General features: G+C 50.2%; 1 protein-coding gene across 2 annotated transcripts; it reads left to right on the top strand.

Annotated features, from left to right (window-relative positions):
• The first annotated feature begins 87 nt into the window (after positions 1-87).
• On the top strand, positions 88-20,486 carry ARPC2 (actin related protein 2/3 complex subunit 2). Of its 2 annotated transcripts, XM_037397191.1 has the most exons (10): positions 88-288; positions 10,340-10,374; positions 11,392-11,504; positions 13,541-13,586; positions 14,135-14,321; positions 14,726-14,819; positions 17,147-17,273; positions 18,387-18,487; positions 18,963-19,063; positions 20,044-20,486. In XM_037397191.1, the coding sequence occupies exons 1-10, from the start codon at positions 215-217 to the stop codon at positions 20,066-20,068; spliced, it is 903 nt and encodes a 300-aa protein (XP_037253088.1). In that variant the 5' UTR covers positions 88-214; the 3' UTR covers positions 20,069-20,486. The 2 variants fall into 2 exon arrangements, with proteins under 2 accessions (XP_037253088.1, XP_037253089.1); XM_037397192.1 differs by lacking the exon at positions 10,340-10,374 and having other exon boundaries at positions 121-288.
• The last annotated feature ends 171 nt before the right edge of the window (positions 20,487-20,657 follow it).

A 20,657-nucleotide genomic window follows, 5' to 3' on the forward strand; every position in this document is an offset into this window, starting at 1 on the left:
GGCATCCCGTGACGTCAGCGAGGCGGGCGAGGGCGGGGCGGGAGGCGCGGGCACGCTAGCTCTGCCGCCTGTCGGCCCGCCGGGGCCGGAAGTGACGTGCGGGCGCGAGAGCGGAAGCGGCGGCGCAGGCTCGGGCGGGTCCCCGGTGCGCGCAGCGGGCTCGGCTCCCTCCGGCCTCGGTGCCCTGAGAGCCCCTCCCCTCCCCGGCACCGACATGATCCTGCTCGAGGTCAACAACCGCATCATCGAGGAGACCCTCACGCTGAAGTTCGAGGGCGCGGCCGCCGGGTAGGATCGGGGGCGCTGGGACGGGACGGGCTTGACGGGCACGGGGGCGGCGGGGCTGGGCCGGGCCGGGGCTGCGGCCTGAGGGAAGGGCGGACGGCGGCTGGCGGGGGCAGGGCTGTGCCAGAGGCCCGGGCAGAGGGGAGGGCCTGGCGGGTGGTGGGGCGGGTGGTGCCTGTGTGGGATGGGGGCCCGTGGGAGGACAGGGCTGAGCGGGGCCGGGGGGAGCGCCGAGGCAGGGTGGAGGTCGGGGGATGGAGGGGCTGAGCTGGAGGAGGTGGTACGGGGGCGGGATGGGGGCTGGAGGAATGGTGACAAGGCAGGATGGGGGCCTGGAGAATGACGAGGGGTTGGCGCTGAGGTGGGGTGGGGGTCTGGGGAGCCAGAAGGGCAGAGCTGAGACAGGGTAGGGGTCTGCGAGGTGAGAGTGCTGGGAGGAGGGTCTGTACTGGGGGAGGGTGGTCTGGGCTGGGGTAACTGAGCTGGGGGCCGTGGAGTTGATCATAGCTTGGGCAGAGTGAAGGGCTGGGGGACGAGGGAGCAAAGTCAGACAGGCATAATCAGAGGGCAGAGTGGGGCTTGAACAGGTTGGTTAGTGCTGGGGTAGTGTGGCGGCCCAGGGAGGGAGGAGGCAGCTGGGGAGGGTATTGGAGATGGCGGTGCTGAGGTGGGCTGAGGGAGCAGAGCTGGAGAAGAGGGCCTGGGCAAGGAGGGAGTTGGGAAGGGGGAAAGGTAGTTTTCCAGGGATGTTTGCTTTGGGTAAAGCCGCATTTATAAGAACAGGCCCAGCATAGTGCCAGCACTGGTACAGAATGTGTGTGGGGAGCTGAGGAACAGGAAGCCTGTGTGTGGAGTTGTGGCCTCAGCCTTCTGCTTTGTGGGTGGGGAGCAGATTCCAGCCTGACCCCCTTTGCTTTCCAGAGCAGGAGGGATGTAGGCCCACAGCCCCTGGTGCCAGCCTGGTGGATGTCCTGGCCTAGGGGCATGGTTGGAGGTGCTGGTTTGCACCTGCATGTCTGGCTGGGACAGTTGAGTCCCTGGGGAGCTAGTGATTGTTTACTGCGAGTGTTGCACCAGGGCTATAAAGGTGCTTGTCTGAGCACAGCTTAGCTTGGAAGAGAGTCCCTTTCATATAAATGTCCTTATCTGTAGCCAAGCTCACTGTGCTGTCTGCTGGCGTGAGTAACACCAGGCACCTTTGTACGGAGACAAAGCCTTGAGAAGCAAAGCACAGTGGTGTTATCTCTAGGGTGGAGCCTGCCCTGGCACCTCAAATAGCATGGGCCAGGCTGCTCTGGGAAGGGACCCCACACACAGGCAGGTGCCTTTTTGTGTGTCACCTTTTCCTTCAGCGGCTTTTGAAGCTCTCAGCCTTTTATGTGCAGAACTTTGACAGAGGCCATTTCCTCTGCTTTCTCTTCTCAGTTGACTTGTTGCTTGAGTTTGGTTTTTTTTCATAAAATAACCTCACAGACTGCACTGCCTTGCAGGATAGCTGAGCTGCTTGCAGGCTTCTTACTCTTCTTGAGCTTGATCATTTAATGCAACAAGTTTCCTTTCCCCAGAGCGCAGGCACCATGCTGGGAAGAGAGAGCTCCTGGGTGACTACTATGGTATTGCAGCTGCATCCATTAGAAAATATTATATGTACAGAGGTTAATAGTGTGCGTCAAAAATGCTCATTCATCACTAGTCTATACCAAGGCATTCTTCCTGCTGGAGAGAGAAGAATGTGCATGTGTCCCTGTGTTGGTGATGTGTAGGTGGTAGTCTGCAGCATTTAAATGCACCTTAAAACCCCAACTCTGTGTGACCAAAGCTGGACTTGCTCACTCTGCACCAGCCCACAGGCCCCCAAAATTTCCATTTCACAGTACAGCAAAGCCTCCTTGCTTCTGCATTGGCATGCTTGCATGACATACTGATTGTTCCTGGATCAATTCATAGTGCTGCTGATGGTGCTCTGCTTCTGCCTCTTACTCATCTATGGCGTGTTCTTTTCTTTAGATGTCATTTCTAGATAAGTTTTCTGTCTTGAGTGTGTTGCTGGAGGAGAGGAAGTTATTTACTTCTGCATTTTCTTCTCTGCTTATGCTGGGGCCCTCCTGTTCAGGCAAGCACAGGGTGGAGACAAAGTTCCAAGATGTGCAGGGAGGTGTATTTTTTTTTCTGTCCTGGTTTCAAGTCTTCTAGGGAATGGGTGTTACGCAGTGTTTATTCATATTAAATTTCTTTTCCCTCTGGCCACAGTTCTGGGGTCATTCCTGTGGCACCGAGCCTGGAGAAAGGAGGGGATTTCCTGTATTTCATGATTTTGGTGATGCCTTTCCCAAGGCTTGTCTTAGGAATGGACACAGGACAGTCAGGGCAAGGTCAGGCTTTGAGGGATTCGGCAACTGGGAGGAGTGAGTCTAGACACTGACAGAATTGGTTTTGCATTATTTGCTCTAAACCAAGACTGGGGCAGATGCACAGATTTGGCTGTAGCGGTTGTCTCAGAGCCAGGTGTGCCTGGTGGCTTCAGCACCAGGCTGGGAGTCAGGCAAGGTGAGGCTTATTTCCAAATCCTTTGCCAGAGGCTTGTTCTGTGACATGGGCTGTGTTGCTCCCCTCTGCTTCCCATGGCTGCATTGTGGCCATGATTCAGCGGGCTCCCTGCAGAACTCTTCTGGATGATCAGATGAGAGGCACTTCATATTTCACCTTATCGTATAGAATGAGGTCAAATTTAGAAGTTGGAGCTAATAACTGCTCATAATATTATTGTCGTATATTATATGTCAAAATCCACTCTGCGTGGAGGTCCATCAGCTGTCTCTGGAGTTCCCAGTGTGGAAGGTGCCTCGGCAGGGCTGCAGGGATCAGGCCTCGAGGCAGGGCCTAATCTATGTCTTGAGAGTCCTCCCTTGACAAGGTCCTTGGGGCTTGGCAGCATCCACCTGTAAACAGGGTAATTCCAAATTTATTTTGTTTTTGTGGGTAAACCCCATGGAAATATTACATCCTTGGACAGCCACCATTGAATGGTGGTATTTAGATCAAGGTAGTGACAGGTAATGGACTTCAATGCATCTGATTTTTTTCTTTATTTAATATTGTAATTTCTTGTTTTAAATCCATTTCCTTAAAACAACCACATTTTTAAATAAAAGGCCTAAAGCTACCAGAATCTGTTGAAATAACTGGAGTTAGAAATTTGCTGCTGAAACTTCCAAGCATTGAACTGCTGCAGTACCTGGGAACAAGCGTGTTAAAATGAGGCAGCTTGTGAGCTTTTGTAGGTGTCAAGAGAATAAAATGTTCCATAAGCTTTTGGCTAATTTATTTGGACTTAAGAAGTCACCTAGAAGCTGAAGTCATACTTGGGTTTTCCCATTTCTGATAGAAACCTGATGTGAGGGGATGAGCTCTACCAGTTGGAAGATTTTGTTTCTCATCATTGCTTCCCTTTGCTAACCACAAAGGAAAAAACCCACAACAAACAATTTAAGTATAAAACATTTTCATGCTTGTTCTCTGTACCTGGTACTTGTTCTGTTTAACACATGGGGAGGAACTGCCTCCCAAAACAGATTTGCTGTCCCATTTTGTCCTGCTCTAATTTAACTGACTCCAGTGAAAGTGTGGCACAAGGCTGCTTCACAGGGTGTTTGGTTTTCCAGCCATACATAGCTTGCTATAAATCTCTGATAAATTAATCACCTGCCTCAAACTGTTACTTAGTATTTATCTGCTGTGCAAAAGAAAACAAATTTGCATAGCTGGGGAACAGTGTGCTTTTTCCCTTGGTCGGGGTGGAGGGAAGAGAATCCTGAATTAAACCATTGGTTTCTTAATAGGTACAAATCTGCAGGGCTTCATGACTATTAGCTACATAGGAACACAGCTGAAGCTTGAACTTCCCTGATGTAGAGCAGTTCCTGTGAGATAGCTGGAGAGCTGGGCTGAAGCTGCACCCACGTGCTTTTTGGTATTTCCCATCTGTGGTCTCTTTGGTGCTAGTCAACTGTAGAGCTGAGCCTTTCAGACCAGCAGGCTGAGTGCTGGGTTGAAACGAGGTAGTGTGAACTTTGTGTTCATGATGTGACGTGTGTAAGTTCATTGTGGGGAGACCAAGTAGCATCTGGAGGCTGTCAGGCACGTTGGGAGGGTAGAGGAGCTTTGTGTCCTGCTAGGTATGACTGAGAAACATCCTGCAGGAGTGGCTGTGGTGATCTGTCGCTGTGGCACTTCAGGGGAGATCAGCAGCCCCACTGAAAAGAGAGGTTGCTCTTTGCCACCCCCTCCTTCTTGCTGACACAGGCATTGTTGTGGCTTCAGGGGAAGCAGGATTGGGGAAGTGACCTAGGCTAAAATTAAACAGGCAAAACTGGGTATTTTTAGCCCAGATGAGTTTTCTCATCTCATTCATTGTGTGAAGGCTGCGCAGCTGAGGAGCAGGGATCAGCCCTCCCTCCTTCAGCAGCAGTGGCAGGTGCTGGCTCAGTGTCCTCACAAGCCCAGCCTGGAGCTGCACACCTCCCCTAGCACATCCTCGCCTGCTGAAACAGCCTGCCTGACTCTGAGGAGCACTTGGATGATGTGGCTGGCAGAAAGCAGTATCCTTGGGTTCAGCATGGCATAGGTGGCACTAGTGGTAAACCTTGGCCATCCACATTGAGCATGTTGTAGGTGTTTGAGAGTAGCTCCTGGGCTGCCACAGCACATCTGGCTTCAGCCACCAGTGAAAGTGACTTTGCATTAATGATGGATTGTGAGCCACCTCTGTCCGGAACTAGGCAGTGCTCTGCTTTCAAGGAGTAGCACAAGGAACAGCATGGGAGAGCAGCCCAGATCTGCAGTGTTATGTTTTGCAAGTTGTTCTGTCATTGCTCCAGCCTCAGTTTTCATCTCAGGTTCCCAAGAGAGGCCTGCTCTGTATTATCCTCTGAGAATGGTTCTCACTACAGCCACTGGTGTTTGACACCAGAGAAAAGTGGGTATCAGTTGCTATACCAAAGAAGTGTAGTGAATGGTGTGTGCAAAATGAGGCTTTTCCCCAGAGACCTGCTGAGCGCTGGATCACCCTGGTGGGGAACTGTGGGCTACGTACCCGCAGCTGGAACGGAGATGTACAGGGCACAGACCTGGCTGGAAGTGGACCTGCCTGGACCTGCGTGCTGCAGCACCAGCTCGTGCCTTGTCCACTGGGAATCCCAATGCCTTCCTACCAGCCAGCCTCCTCCAGGCTGCCAGGCCCTCAGCGAGGGAGAAGCTTGAGCACGGAGGGGTCACCGAACCAAGAGAGGAGAAGTAGCAGGTATGGGGGCTGCCATACGCTACTTGGTGTTGCTCGCCTGACAGAGCACTCCTGTTCAAGTTCGTGGTGGGTGTGCTGCCAGAGCTATGGGAGCTCTTTGATTACATACGCTCCCGCAGCTTATGCAGAGTAGCTTTTGTTAGCTGAGCAGGGTCCGTGAATAGAAGAACTGTTCAGATAATTTTAGACATTGCTCATAATTTTTTTATTGGGGTGACCTTTCTCTGGTGAGAGCCTGCAGTCTGTCACTGAATCTGGCATGCTCTTGCCAAACTGTGTGTTGACTCTGGTGATCTGAAAGCTCTGCTCAGGGCTTTAAGCTTTGAAATACCCCCTTTCTTTCCCCCAGCCCCTCTCCTCTGGGGCAAGAGATTAGAATATCTGCATGCCTGCAGCTTTTAAAATAATTGCCATCCTCCTTTATTTGATACAGGTATTAACTGTGATGTGGGAGGTGCTTCAATATGGTTGTTGGCCTGTATAATTAGAGTCTTTGTTCTTCTGTACTTAGATTTGTTGTAACATTGGGCTAAGAGCCTCTGTGGCCTGAGAGTGAAGCGGGGGAGTCTGGAAGTTGTTTGAGTCAAAACTGAGGAAATGCTGTCAGAGAAAAAAAAAAAAAGGTTTGCTGTTGCTCTAAAGTGCTCACTGGTGTCTCTCTGTGGGCAGTGTGGCTTTTCATGGATGTTCTGCTGGGGTGAAAAATCTGATCTAGAGCTGGCTCTGTATTAGATAGACAGACCATAGGAACCATTTGGAGACAAGTAGGAGGAATGTGGGCAAGAAGACATAAAACCTGTCAGGGTCTTCTATTGTTAAAAGCAGAGAGTAGGTGGGATTTGGTGTGGATTTTTACTTCAGACCTGGTAAGTGTTATCAGAAAGCAGACCGCTGCTGCTGCTTAGAACAGCTGCCATTTTAGCATCTGAGTTCAGGCAGGGTTTTGCAGAAAGGCCTGGTCTGGATTTGGTGTTTAGCGCAGAGAGGAGCCATCTCAGTTATTCCCTATGTGAGCTGGTTTTATTGTCCATTTGGGACAGAGGGTAGCAAACAGGGAAGGTCGCTGGGGGAGGCTATGTTTCAGGTAGCATTGGCGGTAAGGAGCTTGCAGGAGTCGCAGCAGTTCTCTGCCCAAGGAGCGGATGGGCTGTACTGTCTGAGATCCTCTGAGCTTAACCAGGCTTAGTCTGGTTCTCAGAGAGACTTGAATCAGGGGTGGAAGTGAACCCCAAATGAGGTCCTGGCTGCCCAGAACCCTGCTTCAAAGTAAACCACAAAAAGGATGGCTGGGGTTTACAGTCACTCTGCACAGAGCTGCTAAACTGCTAATTCTCACCATAGGTGTGGATGGGTCTCATCACTGAGGCAGGGGACACTGGAGCATGCTAAATGTTGTGAAATTGCTTGGAGGGGGGAATTACAGATTTAATATTATAACAGCGCTTTGGGGAAAAATACAGCACTGGACCAGGCAGAGCCCTTTGGGATCGTGCCAGTAACCTGATGGTAACCAGTACCCGGCCTGCAGTGGTGCAGCCCTGGTGCCAGGCCTACTGCATCCCCTGCTCCAAGCCTTCACCTGCCCAAGAGCAGGGTGGGCTGGGAGGGCTAAACACCAAGAGGACATGCTGTGCCTCTGCGGGGTGTTCAGCACGTTCCTGCTGCTGTTTCTGTTGGTGGAAGGTCAAGGGGAAGTGATGACATGCGCAAGTCTGCTGTGAGTCCAGAAGCCGCGGGAGGCTGGAGGTGAGAGCTCCTCTCTCTTCTGCCTGGGGAATTCTTGATGGGGGAACAATTCAGGTAGCAAAATGGGTGATTTTTCTGTTGTACAAACGTTTTAAGTAGCCAGGATAGCTTTGGTAAGGTGAGCCAGAGAGATAAATAGAAGCACTTTAAACTTTGGGCTTATAAGACTGCTGAACTGTGAAGGGCTACGAGAGCTCGCTTTGCTCCCAGTCACACTTCTGATACTTTTACCTGTCCTCCCCTGGGCCAGGCCAGGCCTGGGTTACTTAAGCGTGTGCCAGGCAAGGCAGAAAAAACACCCTGCAGTAGATGACAGGGCCAGCGCGGCTGCAAGGAGCTCTGTATGCAGCTCACGTGAGCACTCGCTTCACTGATGCTGTGCCGGGAAGCAGTTGAATATTCAGCACACCAAAGTTCTGCCCAGTTACCTGCTTTTCCTTTAAATATCTCCCCTCCTCAAAATCCCCCAGTACAAGAATTGAGCTACTTGGGAAATCAGTGTTACAGTAACTTCTTTAAGAAATCATGCTTGCACGATGAAAGGTTCAAAAATGGGGCTGTGTTAGAGGTAGGCTTTTGTGTGCAGAACAAAGGCTCTCCTGCAGAGCCATTAACCGACTTTGGGTACATGGTCTCACACAGCTTCTTAAATAATGTGACCAGTGATCTTCTGCCTTCCCCTGGGGTACTGGGTGAGTGAGCAGGGGAATCGTTGTCCTTCCTAGGTAAAACTACTTCAGTGCGCTGGCTGTCAGTCTTCCCTGTGTTGCTGAGAGGGAGGTGCTGTGTTTAGGGGCTCTGCTGGGAGCTGGGGCTCTGGGAGGCGTCAGCTCCATGTGCATGGGGAATGGGGTTTGAATGGTGTAATTCTGAGAAAATGGAACAATGATTTAAGGATGTGTCCTCTTTAATATTCCTAGCTCTCGTGTGCCTGACTGTGCTATCTTTAAAGCTTCCTACATAGGTTTCTTTTTTTATAAAAATTTATACTGCCATCCAAGCTGATTCCCAAGTCTGAGTGTGGTACTCTAAAAGAAGAAACATGTCTGCATTGACTGACCTAGTGGGATCAGCAGGATTTTCTTTTATTTCTGCTCTGAGCAGTACTCGGTGAGCTGAACTGACTTGGATGTGGCTTGGGGAATTGCTCCCCTTTCCAAGAGCCTGGGTTAAACATGCAGCCAGGGATGCCTGCTAAGCCTCTGTCTCAGGCCCAGCTGGGAAGGGGAGATGACAGAAGAGAGGTCACAAGTAGCTGGCACAGCTCTTAAACTAAAGGACCTGCCTTGGGTGCACTCGCTCAGCTTCTTTCAAGCGTGTGGTTTTTGTCTTCAGCAGTGCTGCACAAAAGACAGAGGCTCTCCAGCCTCCCGACAAAAAGGTCTGTTGCTTTTCACAGCTAATAACTTTCAAGAAGCAGCCACACCTCATCGTTTCCACTTAGGATCTCTGGCTGGAAGTTAATTCCTCCCTTTCCACCTGAGTAAAATGTTGCTAACACAATGCATGGTCTGGGATCAGTGCTGTTCTGTGCCTTGGTCTCCCTGCATTGCCCATCTTGAGATTTAGCACATCACGGTCATTCCTGGCTTCCAGGAATGAGGCTGTCTGCAAAAAAGCTGATGGAAGAATAGTGCTTTCTGCTGGGGGCGGGGGGGAAGTCATTAAAACCTTTCCAGAATATGGTGAGGGAAATTAGAGTCATTGCTCCCCCGCCTTTCTCTGTGTATGTACTGAGGTGTAGCTAGTACCTAGCAGCATGTACGTGTGTGGACAGAGCAATATTTGGTGAAAAGGTTGAAGCTGGTCTCTGGGAAGCAGCAGCATAGTTGAGGCCACAAGGCTGTCTCAACACACTGGCTTTGGTTTGAGGAGTTATTTCAGTACATTGGTTCAGGTGGGTGTGAATGAACTGCTTTAGAGGCTAGATTTGTTAGCAACAGCCATTAGCCTGTACTTTGTTTAATGTCAACTGCTTTTGAAAAGTAAGTGGAGATACACAGTGAAACAGCTGCATTTTTATCCTATTCTCATTTTTCCACCCCTGCTGTCATTGATGGAGACCTTTGCATTGCTCCCTGTTGGAGAATGGCCTATTAATACTAGTCCCCTCAGAGCTGCTGAAGCAGTTTATAGTGCCAGTTCCAACAAAATCACTTTTCAGAAGCAGTTACATCTTTCACAGGATCCTAATCTACAAATCGTGGACAAACTGGCAAATAGGGTCTGTTAAGATGTTGTGAAATCTTCATACCCACAACATAAGACGTGATGTGCCTTTGGCTTGCAAGGTGCTCTTGTTGCTGATGAGAGGATCCCAAAGACCACACTGGGCAGTGTTACAGCAAACCCAGATGTACAGTTTTCCTGCAGAGGTAGTTGGCATAGTATTGGGGTATTTTGGAAGGGATGTGCTGGGTGCGGGATGAAATGCACATCTGGAAAGTTTCCTTCTGTGGTTCACTCCTAGCCCCAAACTTGCAGAAGGGTCCTCTCTGTGAGTGAGTTATATCAGTGTGTTTGTAGAGTTGCTGTTGATGGCAAAGGTGGCACTGCGTCTGGAAGGATTGTTCAGTCTCTAAGGCTCTTCCATGAACTAGTATCGCAGGAACTTACAAAGGAGCCTCTGTCCCCAAACCTGGATTGTGGCTGTTCTCTGTGGAGAATGTGCTTGTTAAACTCCATAGTGACAATTAGCTTTTTCAAACATTCCTAACTGGAAATCTGCTATCTCAAAATCTATTAATAAGCTACAAATAATAACAGTCTCTGCCAGCTTCAAGACCTATTTCCTATCATCTAAGGTAGAACTGGTGGGTACAGGAATGAGGAGAATTTGAAGATCCCTTGTTGAAGGTTACCTGCTGGTTGAACAGCAGGAGACAGAGGGGTTTTCAGGTAGAGCTGCTTGTGAGAAATAAAGCATTGGAAATTAATCCTCTTTTCTTCACAGCTTGGAGGCTGCTGTTTGCATTCTCATTTACCTCCTTTGTTTTCTTTGCTTTTTAGAAATAAACCAGAGGCAGTAGAAGTAACATTTGCAGGTAAGCTCTGCAGCTCTCTTGACTTCTCTGAAAAAAAGGGCTGGCTCAAGTAGTCTGCCCACGGTTATGCCTGCTGTGGGGCACTGCAGCAGGGGGCGGAGAGCCATGCAGGGACAGATGGTGTGGGCACCCCGCAGCCTTCCCAGAGCTGGGGCTTTGTCAGCTGCCCCACAATTTTCTCTGTCCATTCACCTTCCCTGGGACTTTCTCCACAGCAGTGAGTTCAGTGGTGGCAGAGCTATCTTTGGTGTGGTTTTGTTACCTAGCTCTTCTTTTTTACCTCGTGTATTCTCCAGTCCTGCCCTTGATGCTACTTGTCATTAGGTCTTTAGCACCATCTGGTTTGGGTTGTTAGAAAGCTGGCTCAGGGTGACAGGCAAGATGAATTCATCACCTGAAGTTTACTCTCCAGGACAAGAAGTGCCAAGGAAGTTCAAGTGCTCCTTCAGCAACCGATTTTTTGCTTCTGTTATCAAAAATCTTTGTAAGCTGCAGAGCTCCATGGGGAAGTAGAGCTTGCTAGGTAGCTGGAGGGTTGCCTTTCCCTGCCTCCTGCCCTCTCTGCCCAGTCTGCAGTGAAGTGGAAGCTGTCTCAGCAGGCAGCAGCTGAGATGCCTTTGCTGGCAGAGATGTTTTCCCCTCCAGGCTGCAGCTCTGGCCCGGTGGCCTTGTCAGTTACTTTCTGTGCTGGCCATCCAGAAGGCTCCAATCTCTGTGTGTCTGTATCCTCGTGTGTTGAGCATAAGCAGATTTTCCAGGGATACTAAATGACAGTAGACTAAAACTTTAGATGATGGACAGGTGTCAAAACTGTTTCAGCTCTTTCAATGGTAACAGGTCTCCCTACATGACATTACCGCTTTCTTTAATTATGGGTTTCTCTCTTGGTGTATGTGTGAGGGCTGGAGCAGGGGGAACAGTGTCTCTTTATGCAGTTCCTGGAACATGTAGGGAAAACCTTCCTCAGAAATAGGAATTGGCTCCTGTTCCCTCACATTTCTTTTGCTTGCTTCATAGACTTTGATGGAGTCCTTTACCATATTTCAAACCCCAATGGAGACAAGACAAAAGTGATGGTCAGTATTTCTCTGAAATTCTACAAGGAACTCCAGGAACATGGTGCTGATGAGGTGAGCATCTCTGGGTCTTGAGCCTACAAATACTGTCTTTAGTGTAGCCAATGTCTTTGCAATGTTGATGGATCTAACATCCAACCCTTAGAGAAGCACCTGTGCTCCCATCTCACAGTGGTCAAAGGAGCAGCCCTGGGCCAACCAGGAGTCCCACTTTGCTGGAAGACAAGGGCAGAGTGTGTTCACACACTCTCATGAATAAAAAGCCATCTTATATGACCCTGCAGCCTGAAAGTCAAAAGACATCACAAGTTTTGAAAGTCCAAATGAATGTGAGGCCTGGGCACATAGAAATAGTTTCCCTGACTGATGTGCTGAGTCCACAAGTTGAAGGCAGGCACCAAGGCAAATCCTTGCTGCTGTTCCTACTCTAACCATGTTTGAGAGCAAGTGATGGGCTCCTGCTGTGTGTGGCAGATCATGATCTGCAGACTGGTTCCCTTTTGTCTGCTGCTGTGTGAAGCAGTTGGTTCAGTTCCTGTTGAATGGGCCGGGGCTGTGGAGAGCCATTTATGGTAGAAAGACGGAGCCTGTCTGAGCTGTGGTTGGGTGCTGAGGCAGGAAGTATGACTCAGTTCCTGAGTCAGTTTTCAAATCTCCACATAGTAGCAAATGAGGTTCACCCAAGGCTCTTAAGCAGGCTTTTGCCTCTGGGTGCCTGTCCTTGGAGGAAAACAAGGAAACTGCTCCATGAGTTTGAGTCTGGTGGAAAACAGGTGGTTTGAACCCGAAGTAAATTCCTGTGAGTTGCTGCAAGACATACCGAAGTCAGAATAAATACGTTTGAGTGTCCTCCTTTCCTGGTTCCTTGTGCAGAGCTTTCTAGGAGCAGCATTGCCTGCTACTGAAAGGTACCGCTGCTGGCAAACAAGAGAGTCAAGCAGCCCAAATGGTGGAACTCCCACAACATATTTAGTGAGGATCAATATGGATTGATCCCAAGATAACTGCTGTGGTGGGTGAGTGGCCGATGCCACTATGCACCAGCAGCCATCATGGTGGTTGGTTGAAGGCAACTTCCCAGGTTTTTAGGGTGAAAATGGGATCTCTGTAGAACTGCCTTGGGAGTGCTGACTAAATAGAAATTACACTTTTAAATTGCCAGTTAGCAAACTGTTGCTTTCTGTGCTTCCCTGGAGATGATGGAGCTTGCTTCTGCTCCATCTTTGGTGAAACTCCACTGTGAGGAGCGCAAAGTGGGGTTCCTGCTAAGAGCATCTCCCTGGGCTGCAGCAGGCAGGCAGGCTCTCTGCTGAAAGGAGGTTTTTGACATGCAGAGAACCTGTGCATCCTCTCTGCATGGTGGTGGGTGTCATCCCAGGAGAGCCAGTTCTGCCACAGCATTATTGTGTTCTCTGTGAAATACCTCCTGTTCCCAGCCCCCTCATTGACACAGAGCTATGGCTCAGTTGAAAATTGCCATTGATGTAAAATTCAGCAGTGATTACGTTTGAATAAAGGTTTTTGCTGTGCTGTAGGCGGCTCTGCTTCTGGGAGGCATCCAAGCTGCTTGGCAGTCTCCTCTCCATCCCCATCTGTCCCTTGCAGTAGGCTGAGACAGGGTGGGTGATCGCCCAGCCATGCGGTACATGACCCCCGCTCTGAATTTGCCTTCCCACAAGGAGAGGGACGGGGCACACTTTGCATCTGCCTTTGAATGGGAAGAAGGGTTTGTAGCCCTTAGATCTGTTGTGTCAAGCTCTGCTACAGTTCTCCTTTGAAGTTATGGGGTGTATGGAGGGGTTTTCTACCCCATACAAGTTCAAGACTAGCAAGAACTTTAAAAAGTTCCAGCTCTCAGTCCTGTCCTGCAGTGCATCCCCTGTCAGTGGCGGTTTAGGGAGCTACACCTAGAGCAGGAGCAGCCAGTAATACTAGAAGCAGATGACTTAGTATTTGTCCAAGTTCACTTAGACTAAGAGAGGCAGATGCTGTAATTTGATGTTTCTAAATGAAGACCACACATGGCCTGGGCTTTGCAGGAGGAAACAACCCTGACAGCTTATGCTTTCAATGTTTAATTTCTTTCCTAGGTATTGAAGAAAGTCTATGGAAGCTACTTGGTAAATCCTGAATCAGGTAACCCTGGGGTAACATTTACTCTTCATGTGTGTGAATGCAATTCCAAAATTACTTCAGTCACTTCAGAAATGCTCAAATGAAGGCTGCACTTCAAGAGCTTGGTATCTGGGGCTCTCTGTACCATGAATGACAATATAAAAGGTGGCTCAAGTAAGTCAGGGCTGCAGTAGCTTGCAGCACAGGCTGTAATTCGTGATGCAGTCCTCCTCTGGGAAGCCTCTGTTCCTCACAGTTGGGGTCTTTGTTCTTCTCAAAGACGCTTTGTGAGACACAGGAAAACCATGGTTACCTGTGACAGCATCTCTTCCTACTCACTGCAAAAACTTGGGAGCAGCTGAGCTGGCACTTGTGTCTGGGAGCTCAGGAAGGAGCTCCAGGTGTGTTGCCATGGCTTCTGATGATACTTGGGGTAGGAAACACTCACTCCTGGGGCTTCTGGGAGGGCTTAAGGCAAAGGTGGGACTATATATGTCTCTTTTGGAAAATGTCTCTGACTTCATTAAGGCCTTGCGTAGATAATTAAGGTTAGTGGCTGTCCCTCCTAGGTTACAATGTCTCTTTGCTCTACGACCTGGAGAACCTTCCCGCAGACAAGGATGCTATCGTGCACCAAGCTGGCATGTTGAAGCGCAACTGCTTTGCTTCAGTCTTTGAGAAGTATTTCAAATTCCAGGAAGAGGGCAAAGAAGGAGAAAAAAGGGCTGTCATCCACTACAGGGACGATGAGACAATGTAAGTGTTCAAACCAAGCAGTACAGGAGTTTGCCAGCTGTAGGTTGTGGTGGAAAGTCAGGAAATCATACTGCTCTGTACTTTGTCAGGGTAATAAGGGCCTGTCCTAGGCTGTCAGAATTATCCAGTGAGGGCAGTGCTCATCCCTCAGGCTGCAGGGTGTTAAACAAGAGTCTCTTGTTAGTGCCAGCACTTGTGGCTGCATGCAGGAGAGGAATTGGCCGCTCCCAACAGAAATGTTTTGCTCCCTGTAAATACTGTCTTGAGGGAGGGGAAATTTTCAGCAGCCAGGCCTGTGAATGATTGTTGTATCTGCTTGACCTCGTCACACGGTTGCTTCCTCATCCAGTTGTACTTCTTGGCTCTGGTTCACAGCTCGATTCTCCTCTCTCACTCATCTGCAGGTATGTTGAGGCAAAAAAGGACCGTGTCACAGTTGTGTTCAGCACAGTATTTAAGGATGACGATGATGTGGTGATCGGAAAGGTGTTTATGCAGGTATGGAAACTGAATTGTGGGGAAAGGGTCTGGTCCTCAGTTCAGATGTCTTGTTGCTTGAAAGAAGCATTGCCAAAACAAGCAGATGTTAGGCTGAAGTGAGCTCACAGGCAGCTTAACGCACATAAATGCTTTCTTTGCAGGGCTCCAAGCTGCACTGGGATGGCATAGGCAGTGTATTTTCAAATCCAGACACATGCATTGGCATCTTTTATTATCAATGGTCTTGTTCATATGGGCAATTAAAGATATTACCTGTTACAGATGAGAAACACCGTGGTGAATACTTCAGTATCCACCTTGAGGCCCTGTAGTGCAGCTGGCTGTGGTGTGGGGATTGCCAGCCAGCTGAGGAGCTGAGCATGGTGGGGAGGCTGTAGAGGCAGAAGAAGGGGTGAGATGGTGCTGAGAGTTGTCTTCACCTTGAAGTTTGTTCCTGCTAATGTTCAAACGCTGTAGAGAGACTCCACAGCTCAGTGTGGCTGCTCTCACGTGCCATGATGGTCTCTTGAATCCAAGCTTTGCAAAGCTATGAATTTGCTTAGTTTGCAAATAGATTGCTTTAATCTGTCATGATAATGCCAAGTACCTCTGGATTCAGCTACTCTTTGCAATTGCCATTCAGCCAGGAAGCATTCAGAAGCCCGTAGTAAACGCTTTGCATGTCTCTTAGTGACTGCGTGCAGCCTGTGGTGATTGAGACGTTTGTTTACAGCTGAGGAAGGTTCAGTGCATGTTGGTGCATGTGTTCATCCATGTCGCTGGCCCACCTAGCTCACTTGTGTCTGCTGAAGCACCTGAGCAGCTTCCTGCGCAGTCATGGCCACGGAGCAGGGCCCTGCAGGGTGTTCCCAGGGCTAGAGGAGCTTTATTTAGCCTATCCATTCAGGGGTACAAGGCTGTACTGCTGACAGGCTTGTGGACAGCAAGTTACTGTCCCAGTTTGCTGGATACCAGTTTACCTGTACTGGGAATCACTAGGGCGGTGTCTGTTGTGATGGGAGTCTCATCTTGCAGTTCTGCTCTCTGTGTTCTTTAGCCATGGGCAAGGCATCTTCTCTGGCTTTGAGGTTTTCCCCACCAGCATATCCCACAGCCTGGAATTTAGCTTTTAAAACACTGAAGGAGGATGAGGTGAACAAAACAGGGTTTGTGAGGCTCCCGGGGAGGTGGCAGGGTTTCAAGGCAGCAGCTGTCCCAGAGTATCCATGTCCCAAGTTCTTCGTTTTTACAACAGCAAACCCTGCTCCTGCCCAGCCACAAGAATTTCCACTCTGAGTCACGCTGCCTCCTTCCCTCCAGCTATTGCTCTTGCGTAACGCAGCCCAGTCGCACATGGTGGCTGCTTATCTGGGCTGTCATGGAGAAAATCTGACCATTAACTAACCAGTGAAGCCATTTGAAGTACTTCACCCTCTGGCATAAGTAGGCGAAGTGCAAGCTAAGCATTTTGTTAAGGAAACCACAGTGAACTACTCAGTTCTCTAAAAAGGGCACAGATGCTCCTGCCCTTCCCAGGGTGAGCTGTGCTCAGAAGGGAGGAGAGGCCAAGGTGGCTGATGTGTAGCTTGGGCTGGGGGTCTGTGAGGCAGAGGAGAGGCTGCCCTGTCTTGGGGCAGGAGAATGGTGTCTGGACTTTCCCAGCCCGGCATAGGGACAGTCCTGTAAGTCCTGAAATGCGGAGCCAGTTCATTTCATGTGAGGTGGGGTCATGCTGCTGTCAGGTTCCCTGGCAGAAGTGATCTGTTGTTTCAAGGTGTGGAGAAGCGTTAGGAAGAGCAGGCTTTGCACATAATCTTCAAACCCTATAGGTGCCTTCTAATGCCTAGACAAAGACTCCTGGTGGGAGATGCTTTCTCACATGGAAGAGTCTTTACACTAGGTGCAATGGAGACCTTGCAGCCCTTTCTGAGAATTTCCTTTCCTTTGGGATGATGGGCACTGCCTGCTTTCCCTGGAAGCATTGATGGTCTTGACTTTCTGGCAGGAGCTGTGCTGTCTCATGCGTTTGCTGAGACGGGGGTGTCCCTTCCACAAAACACCCGTGGCAGGAAGTGCAAGGCTGAAAGTCACCCCAACTGAGGGGCTGTGCTAGGGCCACGTGCAAACCCAGGACAGCTGTGCATTTTGGTCTGGTTTAGCTGGGAAAAAGGATTGTTTTCCCAAGATTTGGCCTGATGGATTAATCCCATTCAGGGAAAACAGGGAAACCTCCTGCTCAGCTGCCCTGCAGGAGTGTCCAGTGGGCATGGGGAAATCCCATTTGCTTTCCTAGTGTGTTGCTGGACTGTCACAGTGGGACTCACCTTCAACTTTGTCTTGTTCAGGAGTTCAAGGAGGGTCGCCGGGCCAGTCACACAGCCCCACAAGTGCTCTTCAGCCACAGGGAGCCGCCCTTGGAGCTGAAAGACACAGACGCAGCTGTTGGCGACAATATTGGCTACATCACCTTTGGTAAGCAGGCAGCTCTGAGGCCTGGGAACACTCGGGGAGGAGAGAGGTTCCTGCTGCCGCATGAAGGAATTCACCTTCCCTGAGTGTTCAAGTTGGTCATTGAAGGCTGAAGGGACTCTGGAGTTGGATTCTGTGTTGTCTGTCCCCTTTGGTGTGTCCCTTTGCTGTACTGGGTCACCTCAGCTCTGCTCAAGGTGTGGAAGTAGACAGTGAGCTATTTAGTGTCTGCCTACAAAATAAATTCAGCATTTGGAAGCAAGGGAAGAGTAGCTTTGCTGCAGTACTGTGGAAACTGGATGTTTCCTGTGGGAGGTTTCATGTGAGTGTATTTGTAGCTTGTCCAGCTGCAGGCATCTGTGTGGTGCTTGATAAGCAATCGGAGAGTGGGACAGTGAGTTCTGCTTCTCCAGCTGTGCCTCTTTGCTCTGGGTCAAACACTTCCATCTCTTAAAGAGCCACTTTCCCCTGCCTGCGGAGGTGCTGGCCAGCAGTCACCACTTCCTCCTGGGCAGCAGTGCTGAAGGCTGAGCCAATTCCAAACCCTGCCCTGTTCAAAGGAAAAGGTCTTTTCCAGAGAAACTGGAGATCGTCATCCAGACAAAAAGGTCTTTCAGGCCTTGGATCTGAGTTGCTTAGCACAGCAGCAGCCTCTGGAAAGAGCAAGCCACCAGGCCCCTGCAGTAATCGAGTCTGGTTCTGTCATGGGGCCAGCAAGCTGGTCAAGGGTAGACTGGATCTTGAAATCAGTTGAGCAGCCTGGCTGCCCTTGTCTGCCTCTTAACTCTCTCCTCCATTTGCTGCTCCAAAGTACTGAAGTAGCATCATGCAGTTTCCTACAGTGCCATCATCTCTGGGCACTTGGCCTTGCCGGCATCCTCCAGAGTGCACAGCTGTGTCCAGGCTGCTGCGGGAGACATGGAAAAGTGCTGCTAAGCCCTGTGTTTAAAATCACAAGTGCTGCTTAATCTTTATATTGTGTCATAGTAAAGGGCTCTTTGTAGAGAGCCAAGTAGGTGTTCAGAGCAGCACACCCTGAAGCCTCCAGTACTGGAGGAACGTGAAGCCCTTTGGTAGCCTCAGGAGGCACTAACAGTTTGTATCGCTCTCTTTTAGTGCTGTTCCCCCGTCACACCAATGCTGCTGCCAGAGACAACACCATAAACCTGATCCACACATTCCGGGACTACCTGCACTATCACATCAAGTGCTCAAAGGTACTGAGGGGATGGGGGATACAGGGTAGCTTCAGCCCATCCAACCGGGGTGCTGCAGCGGAGGAGCCACAGGGCAGAGGTGCCCCCCTGAGAACTCACTGGGGTCTGGCATTGCCCTCCCCAGTCATGCAGGGGGGGCAAGTGATGCATTATCCCCTTCTCCCTGCTCTTTGGCACAGGCAGTGCCTGTTTGCTTCCCATCGTAGCAGCGAAGTAGAATTTTTTTTTTTCCCCTTTTTGGATCTGGTTTCCTTTCTGAGAACAGGAGGGCAGTTGTTCAGAGAGACCTGGCTTTGACCAGGGCTCAGGCAGCCATTTTCACCGTTGCCTCCTGAACTCCCCTCACAGCACCATGGCCATGCAAAGCTAGGTGCTTTCCCAGCAAGCAGAAAGATAGCTCCTGCCCTGTGTCCTGAAATCTCAGCTATGAATACAGGATCCTGACAGGTCCCCATTTTGTCCTTACAAAACGCAGGCCTATATTCACACACGTATGAGGGCAAAAACATCGGATTTCCTCAAGGTGCTGAACCGTGCCCGTCCAGATGCAGAGAAAAAAGAAATGAAAACAATCACGTGAGTAGCACAGCGAGGCCCAGCTCCCTGGGCTTCTCAGCCAGCCATGAGCTTGCTCCTTCTCAGCTTGACGTAATCCGGTCTGGGGAGGACTGGGATGCTGTGGGGGTCACCAGACCAGGGCTTGATGTGCTGGGACCCCATCTGAGAGAGAAGGAGGGTGTTTCACAGTCAAGTGCTTGCTTGGGTGTCTTGAGGTGACTGGACTCCCAGGACCCCTGGTGCTCCCTCCGCCACAGTCACTTACTGCCTCACATGTCCTTTGAGGAGCTGGGGCTGTGGCGAATCCTGTACGGGCAGGTGCTATGTGAAAGGCTTGTACACAGCTCTGCGAGCCCCAGTGTCTCCGCTGCGTGTGTGTCCCCGGGCCTGTCCATGTGGCATTCGTGGGGCTTTTCCCCTGTTGTGTTAAACATGGTTGAACAGCTCTGGGGGCAGCTCCAGCTCACGGCGGGGCCGGGGGAGGGTGGCCCCGTGCTTCCCGGGGGTTTGTGGGCACTGGAACAGGTTCCTCCTGCCTGGTGCGTGTGCAGCTCCTTGGAGCCCCTGGCCAGCAGGTGGTTGGGGCCAGGAGCGCTCCCAGGCCACCACGCTGACTGGCCAGCTGGCTCCCTCTTGTGAATAAAACAGCCCAGAGGGAAGTGGGCGGAGAAGAGTTGTGTGAACGTGTTTCCCTCGGGTCCTTTACCCTTTGCTCATCCCAGAGGCCCCCTGGTGTCCTTTCGCTGTGTGTCCTGGCATGTCCCCTTAGTTGTTCTGCTCTGGGGCCACGGGGTTGTCCCCTCTGTGAAAGCCAGCCCTTCCCCATAGCCCCGTGACCTGGTTCCGCAGCTATAAACGCCTGTGAGCTCTGAACCAGCGGTGCCTGCCTGGCTTTGAGAGCTCGGTGCAAGTATATGCCCCACCAAAAGCCCTGTAGCTGCCCTGGGGGACCCCAAAACAGCTGGGGACTGTGCTGACCTCTTTCTGCATTCTTTCAGGGGGAAGACGTTCACAACCCGTTAACGCCAGGGTCACTGAAGCTGCCGTGGAGGACAAAGGTTGGGGCACTTGCTACCCGATAATCGTAGCTTTTAATGTTGCACCTCTGTGGGCTCATAAGGAATTCAAGCAATCGGGGTCTGTTTGTACGACAGTTTGGGGAGTAATCTGCAGAAACGAGCTGTGCTTGCGAGGACTCGATCGTTCCAAGAAACAAAACCTTAATTCCAGTTTGATTGACTTAATTTCTTTTCTTTTTTAATTTTTTTTTTTCTTTTCAAGCTGTTTCGCTTTGCAATATGTTACCGGAAATAAGTTGCAGTATTTCTTATGAGAATAATGCAATATTAACTTGTTTTCTTCTGAGTATTTGAGTTCAAAACTCCTGTATCTGAAGAAATACTGTTGGGGTTCATTAATAAAGGAGATCTTTCTATCTTAAGGGGCTGTGGGGCTTTGGCTTGTCAATGCATGTGGCCTTGCCCCCAGAAGGGGTATTTGGATAATTACTGTATTGTAGAGCAAATTACTTCTGGTGATCTCTGTCTTGAGGGCTGAAGTGGGGGTGCTGTGCCCAGGTCTAGGAGTGAGTAGCCTGTTGTGTTAGGGAACT

This window comes from Falco rusticolus, chromosome 8 (assembly GCF_015220075.1).
Source record: "Falco rusticolus isolate bFalRus1 chromosome 8, bFalRus1.pri, whole genome shotgun sequence".
In the NCBI taxonomy this organism is placed as follows: Eukaryota; Metazoa; Chordata; class Aves; order Falconiformes; family Falconidae; genus Falco; species Falco rusticolus.